General features: G+C 46.5%; 2 protein-coding genes across 2 annotated transcripts in view; both read right to left on the bottom strand.

Annotated features, from left to right (window-relative positions):
* Positions 1-22,326, bottom strand: part of LOC134070451 (testican-2-like) — a 39,832-nt gene extending 17,506 nt beyond the window's left edge. The window contains exons 1-3 of the mRNA XM_062526821.1: positions 22,022-22,326; positions 6,130-6,175; positions 825-939 (exon numbers count right to left, since the gene is read on the bottom strand). Coding sequence (XP_062382805.1) covers positions 825-939; positions 6,130-6,175; positions 22,022-22,207 — 347 coding nt within the window. The 5' untranslated portion in view covers positions 22,208-22,326. The remainder of the gene's footprint in view (positions 1-824; positions 940-6,129; positions 6,176-22,021) is intronic.
* A 2,681-nt stretch (positions 22,327-25,007) lies between these two features.
* ascc1 (activating signal cointegrator 1 complex subunit 1) overlaps positions 25,008-27,500 on the bottom strand; it is a 23,415-nt gene continuing 20,922 nt past the window's right edge. Inside the window, exon 11 of the mRNA XM_062527141.1 lies at positions 25,008-25,250. The gene's annotated coding sequence lies outside the window, so the exon portion shown is untranslated. The remainder of the gene's footprint in view (positions 25,251-27,500) is intronic.

Genomic DNA, 27,500 nt, shown 5'->3' with positions numbered 1-27,500 from the left:
AAACTTCCTCTGTGTGAAATGGCTCTCGAGGACCAACGGCCGGTTATTCAATAAAACAAACTCAATCTCAATCAGGGTGTTGATGTTCCACACTACAGACGCTCAGGGAAATGTTCCACGAGCAAACTGCAACTGCGTGCGTGTTGTTCCTCTTGTAATGCACAGCATTTCTCCACTGTAACTCTTTAGCCTTTCATTTTTTAGAAGCTGAATATTGTCCGGACTGTCTGAATATTATCTGGGCTTGCTATCTGAATATTGCCAGGGCTTGACTGTCTGAATATTATCAGGGCTTGGCTATCTGAATATAATCAGGGCTAGACTGTCCGAATATTATCAGGGTTTGGCTATCTAGTGTCCAATCATCTCAAACACAAATGAATGGGCTTCACCTAAGTTGGCAGGCTTCAATCACACACACTCACCACTCCATCAGCTGATCTGGTCTGTCTATGATCAATGGTCAATCAAAAATTACCCCTCAACCTGAAGAGAAGAACACTTGGTCTTATGTGGACTTACACACACAGCCTCTGTTTGCGAATCTGTCTGCTAGAGCCCTCTCTCTTTTTTCTTTCTTTCTCTCTTTTGTTCTCTTTCTTTCTCTTTTTGTCAACCATTCTTTCTCTATCTATCTTTCTTTCTTTCTTTCTTTGTTTCTTTATTTCTCTTTCTCTCAACCCTTCTCTCTCTCTTTCTTTCTTGCTCTCTCTCTCTCTCTCTCTTTCTCTCAGCCCTTCTCCCTCTGTCTGTCTTTCTTTCTTGCTCTCTCTCTCTCACTCTTTCTCTCTCTCTTTCCCCACAGACTCAGCTTGTGCACTCACCGGTGCTCCAGTTTCTTGCGGTTGATGCACATGGCGCGCTGGTAACCCTGGGCGACGCACACCTTGTTGCGACTGCACTTCACTTTCTGACAGGGGTCCTTGGTGGTGTCCAAACCTACGCACGCAACAAAGACACAAAGATACAAAGGCTTAAGCAGCACAATGGCAATCGCTCAGGGATATATCTACGGAGCAGAGGCACAGGAAAAAATGTCTGTTTTTTCATTCTGTGTCACTCCTTTCAAAACATTGCCTGGTGAGAACACAACAAGCCTACATTCATTTGCACAAAGGTGAAGGCATATAGTGAAAATAACACTGAAATACAGTCAGCCAATATCATATGATTTCAAAGAAAAACCACACAGGAATGTCAAGCCCCTCAAGAATACATCACCATATACAGGGCAGTAGCCAAGAGAAAATTCTCATTTGTGCTTGCCAGTCAATATCTCAGTCATGAGAACATCATTGGACAGAGTGAGACTTGTGGGCTGTTTGGAGACGGCCTTATAAAATGCAGATATCAGGAATCCTTGGGTGTGTGTCGGCGCTCTGGCCCCAATACGGCATGAATAATTCAGCGGCGCCGCTGGAGGAAATGGAGAATAACATCGGATGGCACGCGCCGCCGGGCCGCACGGCAGCCCTTTATGGGTCTGAAGGAAACTACGCCATCTGTTTCTGAGGGGGAAGGAGGAGGGAGGGCTGTGATGGAGACAACGTGGAAACGACTCACAAAACAAATACCCTCAAGCCTGACCGTGCGCTCCGAGTAGACGATGATTCATTTGGCCTCACAGTGGCGGGGGCAACAAATGTAATCATTTCAACGTCCCCTCACCAAATCACACACACACACACACACACACACACACACACACACACAGAAACAGAGAGAGACACACACACATCCAAAAGGGAGATTGTTGGCGTGTTTTCGTGACTTTCTTTTTGCTAGCTGATTTGTTGTGTCTGTTTCAGTCGCCAACGCAGAGGTGCAAAATCACCCTGCAGCATTGAGCAGGTCTCAAGGTCTGTGGGATATTTCATGGAGAACAGGTCCCCAATTATCTAACGACCTCCTGTCAATCAAACGGTGAAGGACTAGGCTATTAGAATAGCAAGCTCCTTGATGACAAGAAAGAGTGGGTTGCGAGGTAGAGGGAAAATAAGAGGGAGAGGAAGAATGTGTGTGTGTGTGTGTGTGTGTGTGTGTGTGTGTGTGTGTGTGTGTGTGTATGTGTGTGTGTGAGTGATTGAGACGGAGTGAGAGAACAAAAGAGAGAGAGATAAAGGCTCTCCTTTTAATCATCAGTGTAGCAGTCCTTCATACAGGGCGCTGCAGTTTCCCTCTTTCTCTCCACCGCCCCCCAACACCCCACCACCCCCCCTCTCCCCCCCACGCTCTCTTTCTCTCTGATGTATGCCAGCAACACACACACGCACACACCTCTTTTGATGGAACTGACTACCTATTTTTTTTTCTCGTCTGTTCAATCACATGCTCAGCCTCTGGCCGCAGACCCCCCCTCCCCCCAGGGTTTGAGATTCCGTACAGGCTTACATTTTTGCCACGATGAAGGCCAACACGGCTACAGTACATTTGATACCCCTCCATTCTCATCTGCGCCATTTATTGATGCCGGGGGAGACCAAGCACACTTTCAATCCCGGCTTCAGAGAGCGGGAGGAGAAATATCACCCCTGGAGTCGTGACCTTCGACCCCTGTCCACAGCTCCAACCATGTCTGGGAAATACAGTCAATGAGAGCCTGGGTGAATGATATTTTTTTCCCATTAGCCTTGTGAACTATACCGGCGTATAACGGTATCGCTGGGGCAGTGTAGTAGTCCCCCCCTGTGAGGTTCGCCAGGAGTCCTGTTTGTTTATTTGGCCACCGTGGGCACGACTCCATCAACATGTTCACCGAGCTGTGCCAAACTCTGATTAGCACCGGGCCTATTTGTGGGAAAACAAAATGAGCTGGATGATTTGTCTCTGGGCTGGAACAGGCATCAGATCGCTTGAAAACCTACACTCCAGATCAACTCGGGGGGGGGGCATTTTGTCTGTTTGAATTAATACAGTATGGTATATCTGAAGCACCATATGGGAAATGCGAAGATATTGCAGCATATGAATTCAGATCTTTTCCTCAGCAAAGCAGCCCTGAAGACAAAGGATTTTGCCTGACTGCTGGTGAGAAAAAAACACTTGTTTCACAAATAACAATCTCTAGAGATGAGATGAGTCTATCACCTTGATGTTTTCTTTTTAAGACATGGACTCTAAGACTCAAGTAATTGCTACTGAGGGGATACATTTTATCCTCGCGGGAGCGTAATCACTCAGAGGGTCCACACAGGGCAAGTAACCGTCGTGATTTTGCCGGACGGTCATCCACCCGACGGGTTCTGGCAGTCGGCGACTTTTATTGAGCGACAGAAAATTGATTTTGTATTTGACTCTCCCTCATCGCTTTACTTTCTCCACCCGAGCGTACGCCTCGAGGCTTATCTCGAGGAGGAAGGGCTGACGTTTCCATAGAAACGCCGACACGGCTCTAGAATTTTCCGGGATGTGATTTGCGGCTTTGCCTGCTGCATCGCTCCGCTCCGCTCTCCGTCGTCCGTGGTGGTTATTATGCCATCCTCCTCGCCGGTCCCCTCTGCATCTGATTGGCCCCCTCGGCAGGTCACTCTAAAGAACAAGGGGCCGCCCGTCTGCCCGCCTTCAAATATGAAATTAACCTTTCGGAGCTCCTCGTCCTTCCGCGTCTTATTTCAAAAGCCGAGGCATTTAGACTGAATCTCAATGTGGAGCTGCTGCCAGAGTGTGTCTTGTTTTGTTGTTTTTTTTCGGGGTTTTTTTCCCTACAGCTAACTCATTCAGAAGTTGTTTACACACACTGTTGTTTGGCGCATCTCATTGCCTGGGGTGAGAACTAAGACCTATCAGAACTTCAAATTCGGGCGGTAATTATGTCAACAGAACCACAAAGCCTTCTCCGGGCCCGAAATACGCGATGTTTACAGAGCCGAAATCAAAGGATTTCACGGCCAGGCTCCTGAGGAACTTTTAGGGCTCCTGCAGGGACCTGACACAGATAGAGCCTTTTCATCACTAGGGAACGATCGGGTTCTACAATCGGTTCTGTTCAGGGTTCCTTGATTCTATCTATAGCGAGCCAGTCAGCATTTCTACACTTTTCAGCAGAACCACTGGAATCTTAGATGAAATGTTGATTAATTGTGTGTTGCCCTTACAAATAAATAAGTGAAATGGATTGAGACACCAGAAAAAGAAAAAAAGAAAGAAAGTAAAAAAAGAAAGAAAGAAAAAAACAAGAAAGAAAGAAAATAGAAAACCATGAAAGAAAATAGAAAGAAAAGAATGAAGGGCCCTATCCTTATGCATTAATAGAGTAATCCAACTGAAGGCAAATCCAAGGCAGTATCCTGATAATGTGATGAGTCAAACAAACCTCAGGGCATGTCACAGAAACTGACATCTAAATCTCCACAGGAACCCTCTGATGTTGCTTGGTTCTTTTGTAATATCTGATGGTAGCGGTTCAAAGCCAAAATCGCACTGACTCCCCCCCCCCTCCCCTTCCTCCTCCCCCCTCCCTTCAAGATTATAAAATACACTGATGTGAGAGCTGGTCTATTAGGCTTACATGACTGGTCGCATTGGGGATTAAATCAACGCCATTAAAAATGAACACTTGTCAGCGCGTATGGACCTCTTATGCACGTATTAGCTATTCCCACTGATGTGGGAATCGGCGAGATGGTGCCGAGCGCTTTTCTAGAATCATCCGGCTCTCATCTCGCCTTTTCCCCTCCGAAGCTCCCACGGCTCTTTCATGTGGAACTGAGTGGGTGGGCTAGTTAGCTGTGGTCAAAATAAAAAACACAAGCCATCTTGCACTGTTCTTGGGATGCTACATGCTACATAGAACCATGCAGGCTTTAGATAATAATTGAGGGGTGCCATATATGAAGCATGTGATAGAACCATTCTTGGTTCTACATATATAGTAGTCTGGCTATCACCCTACTAAACTCAATCTTTTAAGATTGAACATTAGTATGGGGAGTCTGCGCTTTATTTCTACTGCACTATTTCTACTGCACTAGGCGTGATCAATGGGCATCGTTCAAATTACTCCGTACGCTTGGAGTCCGTACGCTAGTCCTTCAACTAATCAGACCAACAGTGCGTCTTTTGGATAAGCTAGGTTGTGATTGGACCCAAAGGTTGTGGACAGGAAGCAGGGGAGATAGGTGTGCAGGTGTCCAGCCTGTGCTGCCGGGCAAAATCCAAATTCGCCGGCAGGTCAGGCAGGGTTCACCCAGCCTAACTATATAGCAGTGGACAGACATCAACCTCACACCAGAGAAACTAGATAAGATCATTTGCCTACACAGCTAGGGCCGCTATATGCAAACAGGTGACATTTTTTAAAGATTTCTGTTATGTTTTATTTTTTTTACACATCCAAAATGAATAAGGGGCCAGCGGGAACATCAAAGAGAAGTTAATCCTCAGGAGGGGGCCGTCTTAAGAGGGAAAATATCAAAGTGGAGTATCAGCCGGAGGACAACGGCGGAGAGAGTGAGAGAAGCTTTTTTTTTTGTAAGTCTTCACCAATTACAGTGGTAGCAACTGTCACCTGCAAGATCCCAAAATCACACAGTCTTTTTTTACTTTTTTTTTTTTTCTCCCATCTGAATCATCTCTGGGCCAAACACACCGCTGATGAAATCCCAGCGGGATCTCCACAGAGGCAATTACACAAAACGATCCATCGTGGTATTTTCAGTAATGGACCAGGCAGCTCAGGGCATCCATCTCCCTGGTAATCAAACTTTTTTTTTTTTTACACACTAAAGCACAACTTCACTTAATCATTCAAAAGCTGACACTTAAAGGTATGGGTGACCTCGTCATTTTTTTTTTTTTTTTTGTGCTGTGCAATTGAAAATGAAAGAGCATTCAGAATCAAGCTCAAGGTGTCCAAAGGATAGCAAGTTTTGGAGGCTAATGCATAAAGATAAGAGGTTTCTGGCAGTGCTTCGGATGACACCAAGTTTGGCATTGACTCTACATTGCGGGGGCCTTGTCAGAATAATGGCTTAGAGCAAGTCTCTCCTGTAGAAAGTGTCTTCCTGGGCTGTTTTATTATACAGCTGAATCATACAGACTTCACTGCAAAGTGGCGCACAGTAGACAGACAGACAGACAGACAGACAGACAGACAGACAGACAGGCCAGTATGGTTCTTTGGTGACTTACTTTCCTCAGAGCCTTGGGTGTCCTCTACTGTCCGGATGTAGTCATCCTAATAACGACAAGGGAAAGAATAACAATAGTTTAGAGGTCATTTGAAATAACCAGTAGCCCACAACTACACACCACCAACAACTATTAAGTGACAAACGGCCAAATCATACACAACAAGGACATCTTGTGTTTACAACAATGCATGGGACTGCATGCAAAACATGACACAAAATATAGCAACCGACATCAAACATGATACATTGCATCTCAGGCAAAGGAATAGTGAGCCATCCCAATAAGGGAAGCATGTCCTACAGTATGTCCTATGTCCTAGCAAGTAAAGGAAGTACAGTATGTCCTATGCTTCTGTAACATTATGAACAATAGTTCATTATGTTATGCAGCATCATGCGTGATTAAATATGTGTATAACGTGTGATGACATGATTATAAAGTGTAATATTGCACAGTATCCTGTATTTTATAACGTGTAATGTAATGGAGTGTCATGTTCTATGGTGTCATGCATGTTATAAAGTGTCACGTTACGTAGCATAGCATATCGAGCCACAGCACAGAGTTACAGTGGAGTGTGGAATGGAAAAATGTTATGGTGAGATGGAGAGGAGGAGAGCGGGCTTGCTCCCCCCTCCCCCCACCCCCCTCCGAGACACAGGCTTTGGTGATTAAAATGAGCAGGTAACGTGTAATCCTGAGGGACCCGCAGGGCTTCCCCTCGCCTGAGCTTTGAGAAGAAGATCACAAGCACGGCATCAGTGCACGGGGCAGATTTAGAAAGAGTGACTAACCTCCACTTCCTGTGGCATGACAGGTGAAAAGCGAGGGAGAAAGAGAGAGAGAGAGAGAGAGAAAGAGAGAAGAGAGAGGGAAGACTGTTAGGAGGGTGTGTGAGGAAAAAAAAGGCACTTCAAAGAGCCGGCGGTGCATTTCCTCGCATGTTAAGCAGTTGCATCGTTGTGGTGTCACGGCATCCAGCCCTGGTCTTCCCCATTCTGACAGGGGAAGCCCAGAGAGAGGGTCTTATTTCTGAAGCCTGTGGCCATGACAGGGAGCGCATGTGACAGCTGCTGCTGCAGCAGCCATGCACGCAGGCACGCACGCAGGCATCTCTAGATGGAGGTCTGACTGTGCACTAACGGGCTTTTAATTTGGCCTAATGTCAGAGACTGATTTAGCTGTAAAGGGCGGATATATCTGCCTCGACTAACAGAGCAGTAAGTGCTATACAGTATATTTATGCGTGCGATGCTATGCATGCAATGCTATGCTATGCACGCGTGTTCCAAAGAAACTGGATGGAATCACCTGCACATTGCATTGCACTGTACACATGATAACATAAGACATCTAAACTCCACACCACTACCATGACTATGGCAGATATCATATATTGCATGAGCTACAAAAAGAACTGCATGAAATCTAAAAACAAAATCCTGTGTTGTTGATAGCCTATGGCGTTTATACTACCTAAGAATGTGGTTGGCTTTTGCAGAGCACTAAAGGCATTGGATGAAATACAGCTGGCAGTGGGTAATACCTCAGCTTCTGTTCTCTCCTCCAGGCCTTGTGCTCTGCATTGGACCGCTTCCAGGGTCATTTAAATTTCAATACCCTCAGTGTTTGTTTTAGTGTACAAAGGCCCAGTAGATTAGGTGGAAATACAGCCCTATTTGGTCCTTTCAGCGCCTGATAGTGATACATCAAAGTCTGTTCTAGATGCAAATACCTGCCTATTGAGGAAGGGTGGGGGGGAAAAGTGCTTTGTGTAAAATAAACCACCATGACATTTTGGAGCTCTCACAAGTAGCCCACAAGCTACAGTCAGAAACATGCTCGAAGCTGAAAAAGCGTGATCAGGAATACGCTGAAAGAAGAGACGCAATTTGGAGGATTCAAAGCTGTTTTATTCCACTTGATCTGTGTCAGTGGCCTTCAAGACGAGGGATGACCCTGACTCGGGTGACTGGGTGAAGAAATTCTCCCTGGCATTTATATCGCCAATTGTTCATCTGACCAGATTTGAATGACTTTAAAATGTTAATATTTGTGAGAGGCAAAAAATGTCACCACCACAGCGTCAGAACAGAGAGCCTCATTTCTGGACAAGTGAAAGGTCATTGTCTCATCTCCTGCTTAAATGTGAAATATGCAGCAAGGTCAAAACGACAATGTGCCCTGGAAAATAAGCTCTTTGCCAGTGATCCGTGAATGCTCTCCGACAGGCCGTAATGGTGATAGATTTCTCAGTAATGAATATCATCAAGCCTTCAAGTCCTCTATTTTTGACAAATTCTAGACACGGGTGCAGCCTCAAAACAAGACACCTCTTAAATAATCCAGCCTTTCTGACACCTCTTTATTTTTAATGGTTGTGAAATGTTTGGATTGGTCTTTGGTTTTGTATGCGAGACACTGCAGCCCTAAAAGCCAAATGATCGCACCACAACGGTGGAAAAAAGCAGCGTCTGGATTGCGGCAGCACGAACTCTGAGCCAGTGAAGGGAAACAGTTGCCAGAGCTCTCGTCTTGTTTACAGGCTTGTACGGCGGTCCAAGGACACCGGGGCCTTTGGGTGCCGTGCAGAATTCAAAATCCTGTCTCGGGGTGTGTGTGTGCCGGCGAAATGCTACGCTTTCTCAGTCAAACACCGGCACCTTTTGTTACCCCATTTCAGCCTGCATTGTACACTGAGATCAGACAGAGGAGGAGTGTGTGTGTGTGTGTGTGTGTGTGTTGGCAGGGGGGAGTGGAGCTAAAACAGTAAGTGCTAGAAAACACCTTTCTTGCTTCCTCTCTCTCTCTCTTTCATTCACTCACTCCAACACCAACAACGACACACATATTCTCACACAAACAGACACACTCACACCAATACAAAGAGAAAGAGGAAGAGAGTGGAGAGAGGGAGGGAGAGAGTGAAACACGCACGCACACACACACACACACACACACACACACACAGAGCATCCGAGAGTCCCCGGTGCTTTGGGATGCGTGTCACACGCGGCACCTCGGCTGGCATTTGTCGACAGCTCGGTAATGCCGCCGGTGTGGCAGTGAGCCCTGCCGCTTAATGGGGCTTGACTACCCAGATGCCGGAGCCGCCCGCTCCCCGCGGCCCCCTCCCCGCCCCGCCACCACCAGACCCTCCACCCCCCACCCCCACCCCCCCACACTCGCGCCCAGGCCCTGAGGGGGATCTGGGGCTGGCAGGGAGGCAGGCGGGGGGGAACTGGAGGGGGGTGTGTGTGCCTGGCACGGGGTCGGAGTCCAACCTAACAGAGCTGCCGTGAGTCACTCAGCGCCTCCCCAGAGCCTCCTGACTGACACCGGCGTTTGTTGTCACCCGGCCTCGCCTCCGCCTCCATTCACAACCTCACATCATCTGAAGGTCTGTGTGTGTGTGTGTGTGTGTGTGTGTGTGTGTGTGTGTGTGTGTGGAGTGGAGGGACTGTGTCATGTACATGTAAGTACATTGTTGCATTGATGTGTGTGTGTGTGTGGAGGGGCGTGTGAAGGACAATGTGTCAGTGACACACTTGTGACCTTAAAACTTCCCACTCTCAGTACCCTGGGCAACGTGTGTGTGTGTGTGTGTGTGTGTGTGTGTGTATGTGTGCGTGCGTATTGTGTTCCCATGTGTGTATATGGGGGAGTATACTGTATGTGTGTTTAACAGGACATCTCATAAATCGACTCCTGCCTGATTAAAAGCCTACACTATGCATTATGTCCTGAGGTGTCTCCTGGCATGGATATCACAATATGCTGTGTGGATCCGTATGTGTGTGTGTGTGTGTGTGTGTGTGTGTGTGTGTGTGTGTGTGTGTGTGTGTCTGTGTGTGTGTCTGTGTGTGAGAGAGAGAGAGAGAGAGAGTTGGTGCATCAAAGAGACAGCAAGCAACAAAGCTAGGCTCTGATTTGAGCTCCTTCTCCAGATCAACATATGGTATATTTAATAACCAATTTCATGCCGCAGTGGAAAATGCCGAGCTCAGTCAGTTACCGAGGTGACAGTAGCGCTGTGCCAGTTGTGCCAGCTGCACTGGTATGCCCAACGCTTCACAGCTCTGGCACGCTGTTTTGCTTACACTTCAAACAATACTCCGACAATAAGTTGGGCAATCATTGTGTAATTAGTTTCCATTGTACTGTAGATAACAATACCTGGTCGGGCGAGCTTGCTGGCCTGGCCTTGCACACACACACACACACACACACACACACACACACACACACACACACACACACACACACACACACACACACACACACACACACACACACACACACACACACACACACAGGTGCAGATGCACAAACACACACACACACACACACACACACACACACACACACAGATACACATGCACAAACACACACACACTCTCTCTCTCACACACACTACTTAAAAACACACACATCCTGCAGCAGAGAGTGGAGTGTACGGGTAAGTCAAGTGAACATTTTACAAATGTTATTCGTCAGTGATTCGTGATGAAGACCCCCCCCCACGGGTAGGCCGTAGATCTTAAATGCCAAACGCCACTCTCCCATCGCGTTCTCGTTTTGTGTGGCCGTGTTTTTTTGGTCCACATCCCTGCCTGCTCCTTGGCTGATTGGGTCTATTTGAATTGATTGATAGACTGAGGACCCCTTGCACATCACTAATGAAACCAGGCTCGGGGAAAGGCAGCGCTTAGCAATTTGTGTTCAACTCTCGGGGGCCGAAATGTGAGATGGTGAGATTGTGCTTCTTCTCCTCCCCGTCTCTGTACTCTCCTCTATCTCTCTTTTTCCCCTCACCCCCTCCCTCTCTCTGTCTCAATCTCTCTCTCTCTCTCTCTCTCTCTCTCTCTGAAATTGGGGATCGTTTCTGACTGAAATAGGCTTTTCCTGAAACGCATCTCGATCGCATTTGCAGTGCCACTGCGATAGCGACGACGACCGTTCGGCCCCATAATGCCGCTTCAAACGGGTCAGTCTGACCCAGGCAGTGAGTACCTGCACAAGCACTCCCACCGAGGAGATTGTGGAAATTCAGACACCCCCCCCCCAACCCCCGCCACCAACCGAACATATCGGTCCCTGCAGACCGCTCAGGGCTCTGAGGGACACACACTCACTCACACACACTCACACTCACACACGCACACACACACACACACACACACACACACAGATGATTAAGAAACACTATCCACACACTCGCTCTCTCACACACACTCTCTCTCTCTCTCTCTCACACTCAGACACACACGCAAACACACACTCACACACGCAGTCACACAGAGCCACAGGGAGCCTTGCGCGGCCCGTTTTCGTTCTGACATGATGGTAGACCTCAGCTGGCACCACACTGAGGACTGAGCGGAGGAGGACCACAGAATGGCTCTCCAGAGCACAGAGAGCTCTTGCACTTTGCATTCTTTTTTTTTTTTTTCCTTTTTCTTTTTTTAAAAAGGCACCCTGTCGCTCAGGAAATGAGAGAGGCTGCAACAGAAAAAGAGAAAGGCCGAGAGAGAGTGCTAGAGAGAGAGAGAGACAGAGAGAGAGATAGAGAGAGAGAGAGCGAGAGATGGCAGAAGTAGAGAGACACACAAATGGTAAGGGCCCACTGGCGTTCAAGCCACTTGGAAAAGCATTAGGGCCCTTCAGAGAGAAGTAAGGGGGGGGGGGGGGTAAACAGGAGAGACACTTTGTCTATATCAAGCTCTGCAAAATACAGGGGTTGCAAAATACGGCATTTTTCTGTTCGCAAAGCTCATGTGGCGATGGCAAGAGTCTCCTCGAGCCTAGTCTTTTTTCCCCCTTTTGTTCATTTCGATTAGTTCAAAAGCAGAGTCTTGAGAGGAGTGGGCGTATGGCGTATTGCAGGAGGTGACCACCTGTGCTTTTAGGTATCATTTATTCAAGTGAAAGCACAGAGCGCGTTTTTAACAGCTTCTGTGTTTCAGGACATGCTGTTTTGCTCGCGGCCTTCAATGAAACGTCCCCATCCCAAAAAATAACCGCTGAAACAACCGTCATCATGGATGTACTGTATAGCTGACAAAGGCAGAAGGGGACAAACCCAAACGCCATAATAAACGGCTCATGTGTGCTTTGAAGTGTCTGGATTTCACAAGTTGCTGAATTTCTGTGATGAGTCTTGGCTTTCACAAGGTGCACATTGGTCCGTGTATCTCAACAGTGGCATGGGGGAGGGTAAGAGGGGGGTGTTCATGACGACCTTCAGAAGCGGCCATCACGGGTTCAGAAAGTAAGAGTCCTGCCATGTATTCGATCCAACCATTTAGAAAACCAGTTCATCCTAATTAGCAGCCAGGTAGACCAGATAATGAGTGATATCACCTGCGTTAAGTGCACAGGTAGAACGAATATATGGCAGGACTTTAACTTTCTGGAACCGTGATGTCCGCCTCTAAGCGACCTTATAAAATCACAAGTTCTACTTTAGTCATGATCTCTGCCTGATAGTGGTGTGTTTCTGCATGCCTCAAAAAGACTACATTGATGCAATGCGGTTGCTGTCACAGAGTCACCAACCAAAGGCTCCCCCCGCCGTCTCATCCTCTGAAGAGAAAACTCAGGCGACAGGCGCGGGGGAACCCGATTCTTCCGGAGCGTTCTGCATCCGCATCCGCCAGCAGCAACTGTTTACCGTTGTTTTCTCTTGCTCGGGGCGCGCGCGTCAAGGCAGATTTATGATGCAAGTAGAGCCCTCAAGAGCGGCAAAGAGGCTGGCATGACGGTGCATATAATCTTCCCTCTCCTCGTCCCACTCGCTCACGCTGTTTACGAGGAAGGTCAAAATATTCCTCTGACAACCAATATCTCCCCCATCTGACATCCAAGACGTTCTACGGGCGGGCGGGCTGCTCCGGTTCTCCTCTGATCTGCCGGTTCTGAGTAATTGAACACCCCCGGTGTGGTAATGGGTTGGCGAGATGTTGCGAAAACGAGTCGGGAGGCAGATGAAAAGGAAACTCTTTTCCATTTTTTTGTTTGGAGACGTGAGAGACAGGCGTCGCGGGGGTGAGCCATCACCACGCTACTGATGCAAGCGCAGAACCCAAAAACAAGTAAAAAAAGAAGAAGAAAAGTGGCTCTCACTTTTCCCCCTTATTTTGAGATATGAGACACGTATTTTATACATCTAAAGTTTGGATGTTTATCCAAACTAGACATCAGTGCAAAGGTGGAGTCACAACGTTGCCAAATAATTTTGCAAAAAAAAGAAACAGATAGATATCGACAGCAGTTCTTAGAAATACTGCAAGGTCTTCAGATCCAGCGCAGCACTGCAGCCTTTGGGAAAAATGAGAAGCAGCAGGTATAAATAGACATTTGGGGGAAAAGAAATCCGCAAGCTAATCCCAGCTAGCGGGCAATTAGTGTCACTGTAATAACCACTGACATTAAAAATGAAATGGCCCACCAGTGGGACGGCCGTGCAGGGGAGTGCGTCCAGAGAGGGCCGCTTCCCCGACAGGATTATTGAATTCTACCCGCTCACGATGCCGCCTATATCCAGTGCAGTGCGCCCGCACACACTGCTCCATTGTTTCTTGGGTATTAATCTTTTCATGCTTTTCCCCACTCTCTCTCTCTCTCTCTCTCCCTCTCTCTCTCTCCCCCTCTCTCTCCTTCTCTCTATCTGTCTCTCTCTCCCTTTCTTGCTCTCTTACCCTCTCTCTCCCTTTCTCTCTCTCTCTCTCTCCCTCTCTCTCTCTCTCCATCTCCCTCTCTCTCCTTCTCTCTCTCTCTCTCTGTCTCCCCTGGTTCATGATAGTCGTCAGGATATTAAAATAACAGACAATACACGGATGCTTTTCCGTGCCTCTTGGAGGAGGTATACGAGGAGGCGCAAATGAGATTCCAGCATGCTCTTTCGACTGAGAAGAAAGCCATTAGGCCCTCTACTGCATCGCCTGCTCATGCTGTGCTATACAGCTGATTGAGGTCGTTTCAGTATGACTTAGTTCTGCCTATCCCTTATAGCCCTCGCTCAGGCAAATTAAGGAGTGGCTGCCTGACACAAATACACGTGGCTATGTACACGCACACACACACGCAGGCACGCAGGCACGCACGCACGCACGCACACCGCTTACGGTTAAACTGCATATTGAAAAATGTTGCTGTACGTCCAGAGAAGGCACATAAGTTTACTTATACATATATAGGCTTCTTACAGCCTATATGAGTGAATACTCTTTCAATCACACACAGACACACACACACACACACACACACACACACACACACCAGCAGCAGTGCATATCCACAAAGACACTGGAGCCTAGCACACCACCTCTGCCTTCAATTAAGAGAACGTGTCAGATTCAGCACACCTCTCCCGCAACGACAGCATAAAAAAGGCAAACACTTTCACTCCTCTCTCTCTCTCTCTCTCTCTCTCACACACACACACACATCCATTAGCGAGAACTGAGGCGATTCGCTCAGCTCTTTAATTTTGAATTAAGTTCTTCGCCCTCAGCCGAACAAGACGTGACTGCTGTGAGCACTCCATCAGCGGCCATTACCTCAGCAGCAGCGCGGCTCTTTTGTGTAGCTACTGTACTGTACACGGACAGCACTGGACACGCCGAGACCCCTGCAAGAGTGAGCACACCAGCAACTTGGAGGAAGGCGAAGAGGAGGAAGGTGAAGAGGGTGAGGAGAAGGAGAAGGAGGAGGAGAAACAACAACAACAACAACGACAAGAAAACACACTTGTTCCCAGTAATATTATAACCAAATATGGCATCTCCTTGAGACTGTGAAGAGGGTTATTTATACAACAAATGCTTTAACTGTATGCTCATTATCAAGACAGACAGATACAATAAAAAACCCTTCCGCATACTCCACTTTGAATTCAGACCTCGAAAACGTTAGTTGTTTGCACTTTGCACCTATCAAACACTCAAAAAAAAGCTATTTGTGTGCCTTTCCCAGGGTCCAGTTATTTGAAGTGGCCCAGGGCCTTCTGCTGATGGTGCCGAGGCGTTTGGTCTCAGAGCAAGAGCGGGCCAGTGCCGGGCCAGCGCCGGCGCCAGCCTCCCATAGGTCCAGAGAGTCTGTGGCCAAGCTGTTCCGGTGTATGGAGGACGCTTGCAGCCCAGAGCTAAGATCCATTACGTGACACTTTCTGGACCACCTGAAAGGGTGTGAAGGACGCTTGTAGCTCCAGGTGGAAAACCTTTTCTCGGCCCCCACCTGGATAACGCCATCGGTGGGACTGAGTCCAGGCTTCTATCGGCCTTTTTTTTTTTTAATGCTTTCCTCTCCTTTTTTTTTCTCCATACCTCCCTCGACTCTAATATTTCCGCACCACTTGGCCGGCTAGGGTGGTATATTCAAAATAATGATCCATCAAACACCACAAATGTGCTGATACGGTATAAGCAAGAATTAACCGCCCACAATAGACATTACGGGGGATGCTGCAGACGCCGAGCCAGGTGTTCTAAACAGATGAGTCATTAAGAATTAACCACCTCTGCGATGCCGGGTGAGAAAAAAGACTCGTATTAGCAGGAACAATGTCTCCTAAAGCACAGCCTGTACACCCCGCAACAAGAAACAGTGATTAGAGTGGCCTAATGGACCCCTGTTCGCTGTCTGCGCTGTGTGCGCGCATGACACCATCACCTCTGCTTCTGACAAACAAGAGATCCGTATATATATATATATCGAGATGCGTGGAGCGAGAACGTCCACGAAAAAAGCACACGATGCGCCTCAGATGCCGACCGCGCTCTCTCTCTCTCGCAGTGCTTCTGTGCTTGTCTCAAGCTCCCAGCGTGTGTCCTGATCCGATATGCATGCTTATGTGTATGTTTACGTTACAATGGAGGCTTGTCAACAAATACGAATCCGAGCTCTTTCCACTAAATCTGCGGCGATGAACGATGATTATAACAGCCGTGCCATGTTTCCTCTGCTGTGTAGCCACGGTTCAAGATGTCTGCTGGAGATAAGGCTATTTGAGGAAGAAAACACACAGACACACACACACACACACACACACACACACACACACACACACACACACACACACACACACACATTCTCGGGCTCCATCTTCGTCTTGATGTGGCAGCGCGGGAGGAATTTGTTGGGCTTCCTACCCTGAGCAAAGACACGGCTCTCGGTCCTGATGGAGCCATTAATAATGCAAACAAGCACGTAGGGCCGGGGGGCTGCGGGAGGAAGCCGGAGTCGGCTGATTATTCAGCTTGACATTTCAGAAACTTTGCCAGATCAAAGTCAGTTGAAAAAAAAACACACAGAGAAGATTTTATGTGCATCTTTTTCATGGATGAAACTGACACGGCATTCATCTCGTCTGAGTCCCGCTACCTTTTTTTTTGAGAGAGAGAGAGCTACCTTTAAATTGGGCCTGTTTCTCATTTTAATGACGGTCAGGGGGCTGTTGCGGGCTTCGATCCCTTAGGGACCCACCACGCACACAAAACTGTTCCCTGGCTAGACCGGTTTGCATTCAACAGCAAAACGTCCGATTAAGGACTATTGCTAAAAATATCGGTGTGTGGCTGCAAGAACAGAGGCGGCACATCAAGGACCTCCAAAGTCTCTCCATCTGAAAGGATGGGTCAATCCCTTGCTTTTCTAGTCTGTGCTCTGATATCTCTGAGAAAAAAACAACGATAACAACAAGAACGACAACAACAACAACAACAACAACAACGACGACAAGAAAACACGCTTGTTCCAAGTAGTATTATAACCAAATATGGCATCTCCTTGAGACTGTGAAGAGGGTTATTTATACAACAATGCTTTAACTGTATGATCATTATCAAGACAGACAGATACAATAAAAACCCTTCCGTATACTCCACTTTGAATTCATTACTTGGAATATTGCTGTTTATGACCGACAGTTATTTGGACAGCCTGACCACAAAAGCTTTGTTGTTACTCAGAACACAATCTCTCTCCCTGGCTTTCATCCTTCCATTTACGCTACCCCTTTTTTAATTGGAACCTCGTTCATCCACAGAACCTTGTGCTAGTGTAATCATCTCCTCTTCGCACGTCTTCATTTTTCATCCCTAATTGCTTTCTCTGTACCAGTAAACATAGCCATTACCCCCCAAAGGCCTGATCGTGATAAAACGCCGGAGAGCGGCGACATGAACCGCGCACATGGGCACAGCTGTCTCCCCTCCAGAGGTCAAGGCCCCGGGGGCAGCCAGGCTGGTGTTCCACACTGTACTGGGTCATGGTAGGCTTCCTACCCACTTAGGGAACGGAGATGGCTTACAAGCTGTTATGCCCATGTGAAAACAAGGCTGCAGGGGGCTAATGAAGCAGGTCTGGCGCACGGAGATAAACAGACACTGGTAGATGCTGCTGGTTCCGCAGCATTCTGTACCCATGAACGGTTAAGTCCAACAACATCCCACAGCATCACAACACTTTAATGATTTCTGCTCAAAGATGAGATAGCTTGCTTTAGAGAAAATGCTGACAAGCTTGTTGTGGATTGGAAATCAACACATCCAAGGATTCAGAAATCAGCTATAGAGGCCAGACAAGTGTTCCAGGGTAACCATGCTATGGGAAGCCTAAGCATTCCTATCTCTAGATGCTCTCGTACATAACCAATTACTCACACATGGCAACATTTCTTATTAATGAGATGAAAGTAAATGCGAAGAAGCGTTAAATAAATTAAACCAAATCACGGCCAGGGCTCCGAAAAACAGCGCCCTCCAACCAGAGCTCCTGTCTAGATGCTGGCTGCGATATTGCTAGCCCACGTCACCGAGGTCGACAGTGACAGAGGGAACCTGGTACCGTTTCCGTCTCCGCGATCGAGCTCATCAAGATCGGAGTTTCATTGCCAGGCTGAATTAATGGCCCTCGGAAATGATGTCCGCACGCCAACCCCACTTTCCCTCGCAGTCGTCCTCAGCCTGCCTCTGTCGCCAGTAATCAGGAAGAAAGAAGACAGAGGGTGAACGAAGGAGCCATTTGCTTGAGGGATGTGGTGGTGGTGGGGGTGGTGGGGGGGGGGGGGGTGAGGATGTAGTCATTTCCCTTCATTAAAGACTGAGCTGGCAGAGAAACAGGTGCGCTTCCAGCCATGCCAGAGTTGCTTGAAGGGCATAGCGGGGACCTGCTCCATAACGAGCTGTCTGTTCACAGCGTGCGGAGAGGCTATAGGCTAGGGCCGCGGAGAGAGCCAGGCAGGCAGGCAGGCAGGCAGGCAGGCAGGCAGCCTCTTCAGCTCACGCAGGCCTCACGCCTCCTTCTGATCCGGGAATGTCCGTGTCCTCTGTGAACACCTGACAGGAGATACAACCACTGGCAGGTGTCCTGCCTATTTAAGACTCAGGCTCAGAGAGGGAGAGGTTGGGGGTTGGGGTGGGGGGGTGGGTTGGGGATGGGGGGGGGGTATTCAATCCTGCTGTTCAGGACTGTTCTAGAGCTTCGACTAATGAGTCTTTTTTTCTCTCTTGGTAAGGGTATAGGCTTCTAATCAACGACACGCTCAAGGTTATTCATTAGAGGAGGGATCGAGCTGGTCTATCACACCAGCTCTGTGGATCTTTAGCTTGCATCTCATTGTCATGGTGACCTTGTGATTTGTAGATGAATGCAAAGGTAAAAGAACCCTATCTATGCAGCTGTGTCAATGCAGCTGGGTGACATTTTCCAATTGCCACCCCAACCACCACCACCACCACCACTATCACCATCCCCCGCAAATGTTGGCAGCATATTTTCTGTTCTTTGTTTGTTTTTAAAAACGTTGATATATTCATCTGACAATTCTGCAGTACTACACATGAGTGACATGTTATCTGTTGCAAGTTTGGTAACACGGGAGGAGACTCCTCAAGCATCTGTCTGACTGTCAAACCTCTAAGTGTGGTTGATGGGTCTTATCACACATTCTGCTGGCAGTCAAAGAAACAGATCTCACAGCTCCAGAAAAAAAAATATGTCTTCCTCATAAGAAAAAAAAACGCTCATGTCTGTGCGTGCAATCTGGCGAGACTACGATTGAATGTGACGACAGTTGACTAGCGAAGGTGAGACTATGGTTTGATGCTAATTTACTTGACACCGACATAAAATGAGTGTTGGAGGCAATTACATACAATTTACTAAAAGATGTGAATAGCAGACCGTCCTTAAGTTTATCGTATGAAGGAAGTTTTTGATGTACGGTAGAGCTGCACGTATGGAATCACTTGTAATAATTCAACAGTAGCCCATTTTACAACCCCCACAGCCTCTGAATAATACATGAATAATTCAGAATTACAGCACGTACATAAAACGACTCCACCTTGATCACTTAATCTTCCATTATCTTTACAAAACACACACAAAACTGAAAGATTAATACGCAGTATGCTTTCCCAAAAAGAGCAAAGACTTAAGAGGATATTTTCTCATATCCACATTAAAGCCTTTTGTTCATGTAATAGCAATCGAAAATGATAGATTTGTCAATCACTCTCCCAAAGAAGACATAAGTGGCCTAGTATTTCCTGTGGTGAATCCAAGCTTCCATTCGGATTCACTCTTAATACAGTACTTTACAAGAATCAGTCAAGGTGATCTGATAAGAGAACGGATATGGATACGGGGGGGCAGGGAGACGGAGTTCTTTATGCCTACTGTCAAATGGATCTGCAGAAAGGGGGACTCTCAGAGGAACTTCCCCAGCTGAGTGAAGCACAGATATCAAAAATCTAAATCTTTCCCTTTCAAAGTCTATGAAGGTTCACGCCAACTACAGACAATGGTTCCCAATTGGTATGCTGGGTGGATTCAGTGAAATGGAAATCCATTTCTTCACTAACCTCGAGCAAAGAGAGACCCTATAAATTGACCTTTACTCTTTGGCAGGCGAGAGACTCCCAAATCCATTCTTTGTCGCCTGCCACCTACTAGGCATTGGACTGATGTCTTGAGAGGCAGGAGTGACAGAGAGAGGGTAAATAAAGGTAGCATGGCAAGTGGCAAAGCCAAAAACCCAAATGCACTTCACTGAAGCGAATTCTCAGGGGATCGGGGGTACCACCTTATCTGACAGATTTGGATGGCTTGTGGTATAGTGTGTGTGTGTGTGTGTGTGTGTGTGTGTGTGTGTGTGTGGAGGGGGGGGGGGGGGGGGGGGGGGGCTGGGGTAGAGGGGGAACAGGAGCTACTGTATGTGCTCCCCTCAGTGCTTCTGTGCTTCAGAACACATTTTATATGCAAAGGACGGTAGAGAAAAATCAATAGGTATTGATGGGCAAGTGCTGATGATACTCAAGGTACAGGTCAGAATACTGCAGCTGCCTACGTGCAGCTATATATATATATATATATATATATATATATATATATATATATACATGTATATATATATATGCCTTGAAAATGACAGTCTGATTTGTGATTTAATCCTGCCTGGCCTTCAATGTGATTAAATCCAACAACCACCACACAATCACACAATGTGTACATCTTCAATCTGTTTCTTTGGGGGGATATTTATGTAATCTCAGTGCTAGAGCTTAGGAATTGTTTGCATAAGACTCAGCACTGGAGCCTGCTGCGTCCTTACAATACAGATTTTGTGTCGTTCTGAATAGTGCTGGGAGATGTCTGAGGTTTTTTTTTCTTTTCTTTTTTTTCTCCTTCTGCGATTTCAGGCCAATGCAGCCAAAGTCATTTCTGCTTGAGCAACTTCTCAGAGACAGGCAGGCAGGCTGGTTGGGCATGGAAGCGTATAGAAGGAAGATTTACTCAAGCTACATCACATTGCTGGAGGCAGACTAAACAGCATTGCCTGTATGCCATACTGAGAAATGTGGTCCTATTTTCATATACCAGTGTACTGAAATATAGATTTTTTTCATTTAGCATATGATAAATGTATTACATCATCAATGTGTTTGTGAGTTCTTGTTTATATGTTTCATGCTCTGTTCGGTGAAAGACCCTTGAAAGATTGGTGCTTGTTGCCTTGAAGGGCATTTAATTTAACCATGTCTGGTTCAAAATTCAATTGGAAGCTACATTGAAATGAACATACATCTAGGCCTGGCAGTGTGTGTCATGTCACTCGTCTGAGAGAAGGGATAGAAGCTTTGGCTCCAGTCTCCTGTAAGAAATACGACTGTATTAAGCTGCATTTCATGTGGTCATTATCTGTTGACAACAACCCCGGCTTGGGATTTTGACCCCTTGGTGATTAAAGGGTCCCTTTAGGAATATGGAAGTGATACTCTGCTATGTAGCCTAATTAGCATCGGGTCACTCTGGATGTTATATTTCTTAATGTTAGTGACGGGCGTGGCTATATGATCTCATTAAAACATCCAGACTGGTATCACATATCTATTTATCAGACTATGAAGTCACTTCACAGTGATACAGTGTAATACAACACAAGATTATCTGTGGAGACATTTCAAGCACCACAACATCCTGTCAATTCAAACGCCTGAAAAATAATGAAATGCCTCAATGTGTTTTTTTTTCTTTTTTTCAAAGGAACTGAACTATTTTAGCATCATTTTGCTATGCTTGATTGCATATAGACTTATTTTTCGCATGTTAAATATCCGAGAACACTGAAAAAATATTTATTTAAAGCTGAATGAATTTTAAAAAGAAAGCTTTACACTTATAACAATGGTCAGTCAGAAGAATGATGTACCCTGAATTAATACGATTTTTGCACTTTTCACTTCCACCTTATCTTCATGATGACAGTCTATTATTTCATGCAGGTGATTGTCACATCCAGCCAGTGCACATCTTAATAGCAATGCTTATCAGTAAACACGGCGAGGCTGTGCCGGAAGAGTAGTTAGGAAAATGGCCAACTCACGTCTCTGAAGCGATTCCAGTGTTTAATCTTGCGGCTGTATTGTGAAATGGTTGACAGCCATTGCTCATCTTCCATAAAATTCCCCGCATTTTCAGCCTCTTTCCCACTTTTCGCATCCGCCCGCACCGAACACACCAGCGCAAGGAGTGGGATCAGAAGAAACGCCAAATGTCTCATTCCGACCATTAATTGTAGCTACCTAAGATTAAATGTATCTCTACGACCCTCCCCCTGTTACACAGTTGTCTTCTTCACGACCTCGGCTAGATTGTGCGCGTTGCTACCTGATAACTGAGCTATCCCTTCCAGGCGCACCAAAGGAGGAATGAGAGAGGGGGAGTGGACGAGAGAGCGAGCAGGAGAGAGAGAGAGAGAGAGAGAGAGAGAGAGAGAGAGAGAGAGAGAGAGAGAGAGAGAGAGAGAGAGAGAGAGAGAGAGAGACCGCCGGCAAATATCCTGCGTCAAGACAACCGCTTGACAATTAACAAGGGCTCTTGAATAGTTAAGCCAACCTTTCAATTTTGTAGCGCTGTCACGCTGTCATTGCTTTACAGTAGAACATGCGCGCGCTTCTCGTTATTATCCCAAGTCAGCAGCGGCATTACCATCTTTACTAAATGTACACGATTCGTTTATTGCAAGATGCCAGCTTTTCACCTGGTGATGAATTGCACAATATAGTCAACTATTCTTGACCAGGGAGGTTGGTTTCAACCTCTTTTAAAACGACGTTGGTGAAGGTTTAGGCTACTATAATCCAATTATTTCTGAGCCAAGGCGTTAGCCTGCCTTAGTTAAGGTTATCTACACAACACACCCATCGATGACTTTGATTTGTCAACATTGTTCAGATGGCCCACACACACAACAGAGGCGTCCCGCACGCGATCTCCGGAAAATGCAGGATTTACGAGCCGTGGCACATCGCCAGACCCGCGAGCCGAGTGTGAGTAGGCTACGCGATATAGGGCCCTGGCTGTCGACAGCACAGCCGCGTTATTAATAACCCTCATAAATCATGGAATAATCACAGACAGAGTCCAAGTTAGACTCGAAGACCGCTCCGGACACAGAATGAAACTGCAGAAGAAATCTGTGTCCAAATGCCTTTGCGCGCCCACGCTGTGAGGGCCCGTCCATGACATGATTGACCAGCGCCCCTTTTAGAAGACAGAGGTCACCATCCATCAGGCAAAAAAGGCATAGTCATACACATCACATGTCATTGTGCCACACTGGTATGGCCACTTCAGCTACAGCTGCTGCAACCAAAAACCCTGAATATGGAGAGGAAATGATTTATTTTCATTTTAATCTGATTTGAAAAGTGTGACTTAATAATCCTCAGACTCTACTACACACATGCGCGCACACACACACACGGCAACAACAAACGGAAGAGTGAAGGTCAGACATCAGCCCTTGCTATTGAGGCAGATTGATCCCCCAAGTCTGTATTTAAGTGTGTCAAAGCAGGTCCAGTAGATTTCCAACAACATGATGGGGCCGGTATGAAGATGTCACCCTTACAATGCCATAATTCCTCTCACGTCGTCACCTCTTTCCATTATCCCGTCAGAATATGTCAATAAACTCCATATTTACTCCTGCATGACAGAGCCTCACACAACACAAGCACACTCAACTGGGTTTTTGTTGGGCAATATTGTGTTGCATCTGGAGTCTAGACAGACAGATGTGGAATCAGTTGATCCTTCCTTTTTTAAAGAGGCACATCGTGCCAACCAACATTATTCACCACTAACACTAGAGAGTAGTCGGCTGACTGCGGAGCCTTGTCCCTATGTTTGGTCGGTAAATAAAGTTACAAATATTTCTGCATCCAGATCTGGATTGCCAAGTGGGAGAACTGAAATACAGTGAGTGACCATTCAACCTTGTATGACAATTTGAAGTATACTGGACCATGGCTGACGGGAAATTGTAAGTTATGACAGACAGACAGACTGGGGGCAGAGGTTAAAAAATAGCACCTCAATGGGCTCTTCTAAACCCTCTCTCCTCTCTCCTCCATTTTTTATGATGGGGTGAGATGTAGCCCTACCCACTGCACAGGCAGCACAGTACCTGCTAGCCACAGTTACACAGGAGTCAGATTTGAAAGGTTAATTTGAGCCAGTTCGCATCCACCATCTGTAAAATGGTGTGTGTGTGTGTGTGTGTGTGTGTGTGTGTGTGTGTGTGTGTGTGTGTGTGTGTGTGTGTGTGTGTGTGTCCAGTCCCCTTCACTTCCACCTACATTTGTACAAATAATGATTCACTGTTTGACAAAAATGCTTGTTGTCTATGTGGACCGGTGGATGAGCTGTCAGTTTCCTGCCAATCGACAATGACAATATAATTAATTTGTGGTCATCGGTAATGTGGCACCTAATCATTGCCTAATTGTCTTGTTTGTGAAAATTAGGGTGGAACTGAATACATGTTGGATGTCTTTTTTTAAGATGGTGACAGCACACACTGAGAATATTTCTGGCTGAATTAGCTAGCCAAGCAAGCAGCCATTGAAATGAATGAGTCCGTAACGTCCTCCCTTTGGTTAAAACGGTTCTCACAACTAAAATCCTACATCACTCCTGCTCACCACCAAGTGATTATTTTTAATCTGAGTTTGTGTACAGTACATACTCTGGTGTTCACTCGATTCTGGTGATCAGTAGTGTAGCGCTGTTATACAAAACCACTGTACAGTAATTTCCAGCATATAAGCCGCAGTGTTTTATGCAAGTTAAAAGAAACAAAACCATATTAACACCATATTAACTGCCCCCTTGTATTAACCTTATAGCTGAAAATGTTTTGCAAAATCAATGTTTAAGCCGCAGCTAATAGTCGGGAAATTACGGTAATCCTCTTTTAGCGTGTAACCCAAGGTAACGTCAAACGTGGGTACAGATGGTAATTATAGGTGGTCTCTTTAGGTTAATTATGATGTATTATTGAGCTAATAAACAGACAGTAACCATCAGCTTTCAGCACTTCTTTATTGTTGAACTTGGATGGTAAATTGGATCATCACCTTAAAGCTTCGAAACCTGTGGTTATTTGAGTCTCTCTCCAAGTAATGCCCTGATAGTCAGTCAGTGACAGGTAGCCCAGCAGGCAGTCTGAATCGTATCTCGCTGCAACACGGATTTCAGCTTGGTCTGTCTTGATCCTCACCCTGTCTGCTGGGGCCCTGGAGCGGTAGAGCTTGATCCTCTTTTACCTGAAACACAAGTTCACACGGAATATTGCATTAAAGCTCATACCAAGAGTCAATACCCCTTCCATGATTCATATTCACTCCATACCATCGATAAACCCTATCAGGGGAGGGGGGCTCGGGGCATGTGTGGAGTTTGCTCTGGCTCGGCAAACACGAGCCGCGTCATTTGCAGCACGCCTTCAGCCGAGGTGATGCAGTGCTCTAAGCCCTGGTGGTGTGTTATCTCCACGCCGTATGGCACTGGCTCTTCTCAGAGAGCTTCATCATACAAAAGCAATCTCCTGCATGGAATCCAGGCCTCCCCGTCCTTAACACCCAGGCTGATTTATTCCCAATGCATCTTGGTTATTCACATAAATAAAATGAAGTCAGAAAGGAGAGAAAAAAAAAACAACAAACGGTTGAAGTGAATAACTTTTTTTTACTGTAATGGACACGTTATAACAGATCACCAAGGTGTCCTGTTCTGACGACCTTACAAATCCCTGCCTTAAAAATTAATGATCGCATTCATACATCACGTACATACATCACTTGTTTTTACAACCGCCAAGGTCCACAACTGCAACAGACAATTTATATCCCCTGTCGTATGGGCGCGAGATTACCAAGCGGCTTGCTCGTCGTTTCTCGGCAATCAATATTTAGACTGACCAAAGAATAAACTGCTGGAAATGGAACATTTCCTGCACTTCCCCCGGCTGCCTGCGCATCCCGAGGCCTCCGGCATCCTGCGCACTGACAGGAGTCACACGGTTTTGTGCTTTAGCCCTCTCCGGATGGATGCCACAGTAAACAGGCTTTGACAGTCTCACAGCGCTCGGCTGAACGGAATGCTAAACAGCTGCCTGTCTTGTCTGTCCGTAAACCCCCCCCCCCCCCCCCCATCCCCCCCCCGCCCCTTCGGCGCTCTCTCTCTCCTCTTATCTGTCAGCATTAGCCTCGTTAGCCACGCGGCTACCATCCCTGAGCAGAATGGGGATGTTTTCTCCACTCTTCTGTCACTGCCAGCGATGCTTTCAAAACTTTCATGCTCGCTCCCTGGTGTCCTAGGTAGGGATGAGAATGCTACGTGCGTGGGTTTTGAATTGCTAGCTTTTTCTTGTGTGAAAGGGGTGGTGGTGGTGGTGGTGGTGGTTGTGATGGTGGTAAGTGGGGTGTGGGGGTGGTTGTGGCCGTCTGCACTGTCTGGTCATTTGGAACGAGACAGCATGAATTCCCTCCAATGGCTCGTCTTCACCCAGAGTGCTCTTGACTTTCCTAGCCTCGTTTTCAAAGGTCACGGTGATGAAATGTGACAGGCTGCCACAATTACAATGCTCTTTGTGCATGGCTGAGATCAGTCACTCACTGTTCCAGTCAAGAGACTTTGTCAGACATTAATTTCAAACTCACTGTGACCCCGACAGAAGGCCTTAGCGAAAAACACCAATCCCCACCACCTCCCATCAAAACCCAACTTATTCATTCCATTATGTCCTCAATGATGACTTCTATGTATTGCCAATTTTTTTGGTGGTTTTCACTGGAAATGTACAATTTAGAAGTTTAGCAAGATGGTTCTGTTAGAACTTCCCAATTCCTGACTTCAGCTTTGCCCTGAAGGACTTAAATGCTGTGTGCTGGCCAGTACAAACTAATTGAGCCCTGGAATGCCATGCCATGCATACAGGAAGTATTAGATCATATACCAATAAGTAGAGAGGACATGCTGTTCAGCGGCTATAATGGTGATAACATCCTTAATCTTTCCACATGCTGGGCAAAGCACATCATTATGGCATCAAGGTCACCACTGCTGGCGTTAAGTGCTCTCGCCAACCTTTAATCAACGACAAGCTGACTCGCATGTTCCAAACCACGGAGATGTTTGCTAAACCCCATGCTCCTGTCTAACTGTTATAACTAAGCTCATGTTTTAAATGAAGCCCGTCAAATGAACAGGAGATTATCAATGTAAAGAGGTTTCCTGCATAAAACATTTCCTGTGTAAAACATTAGTCCTGCTGGACTAAGCCACTCAAACATGTATCTACATTTATTTCTATTTAGGTCTTCTAAGAAGTGTCTGTCAACTTGAACAACTATTTCATCTTTTTTAACTTTAATAGAAGAACACTTACAGAACAAAAATGTCATCCACGGCCAAATGCTGTTTTGTGCAGTGTTAGTGAAATGGGAACTTAATTTGTGGAATCATCCTGTAAGCTGAATCAATGTGCAATCTTGCACACAGAAAACATAACCTCC

The sequence above is a fragment of the Sardina pilchardus genome, chromosome 22, assembly GCF_963854185.1.
Source record: "Sardina pilchardus chromosome 22, fSarPil1.1, whole genome shotgun sequence".
Taxonomy (NCBI): Eukaryota; Metazoa; Chordata; class Actinopteri; order Clupeiformes; family Clupeidae; genus Sardina; species Sardina pilchardus.
The sequence above is the reverse complement of the archived record's forward strand: the minus strand, read 5'-3'. Positions and strand labels throughout refer to the sequence as shown.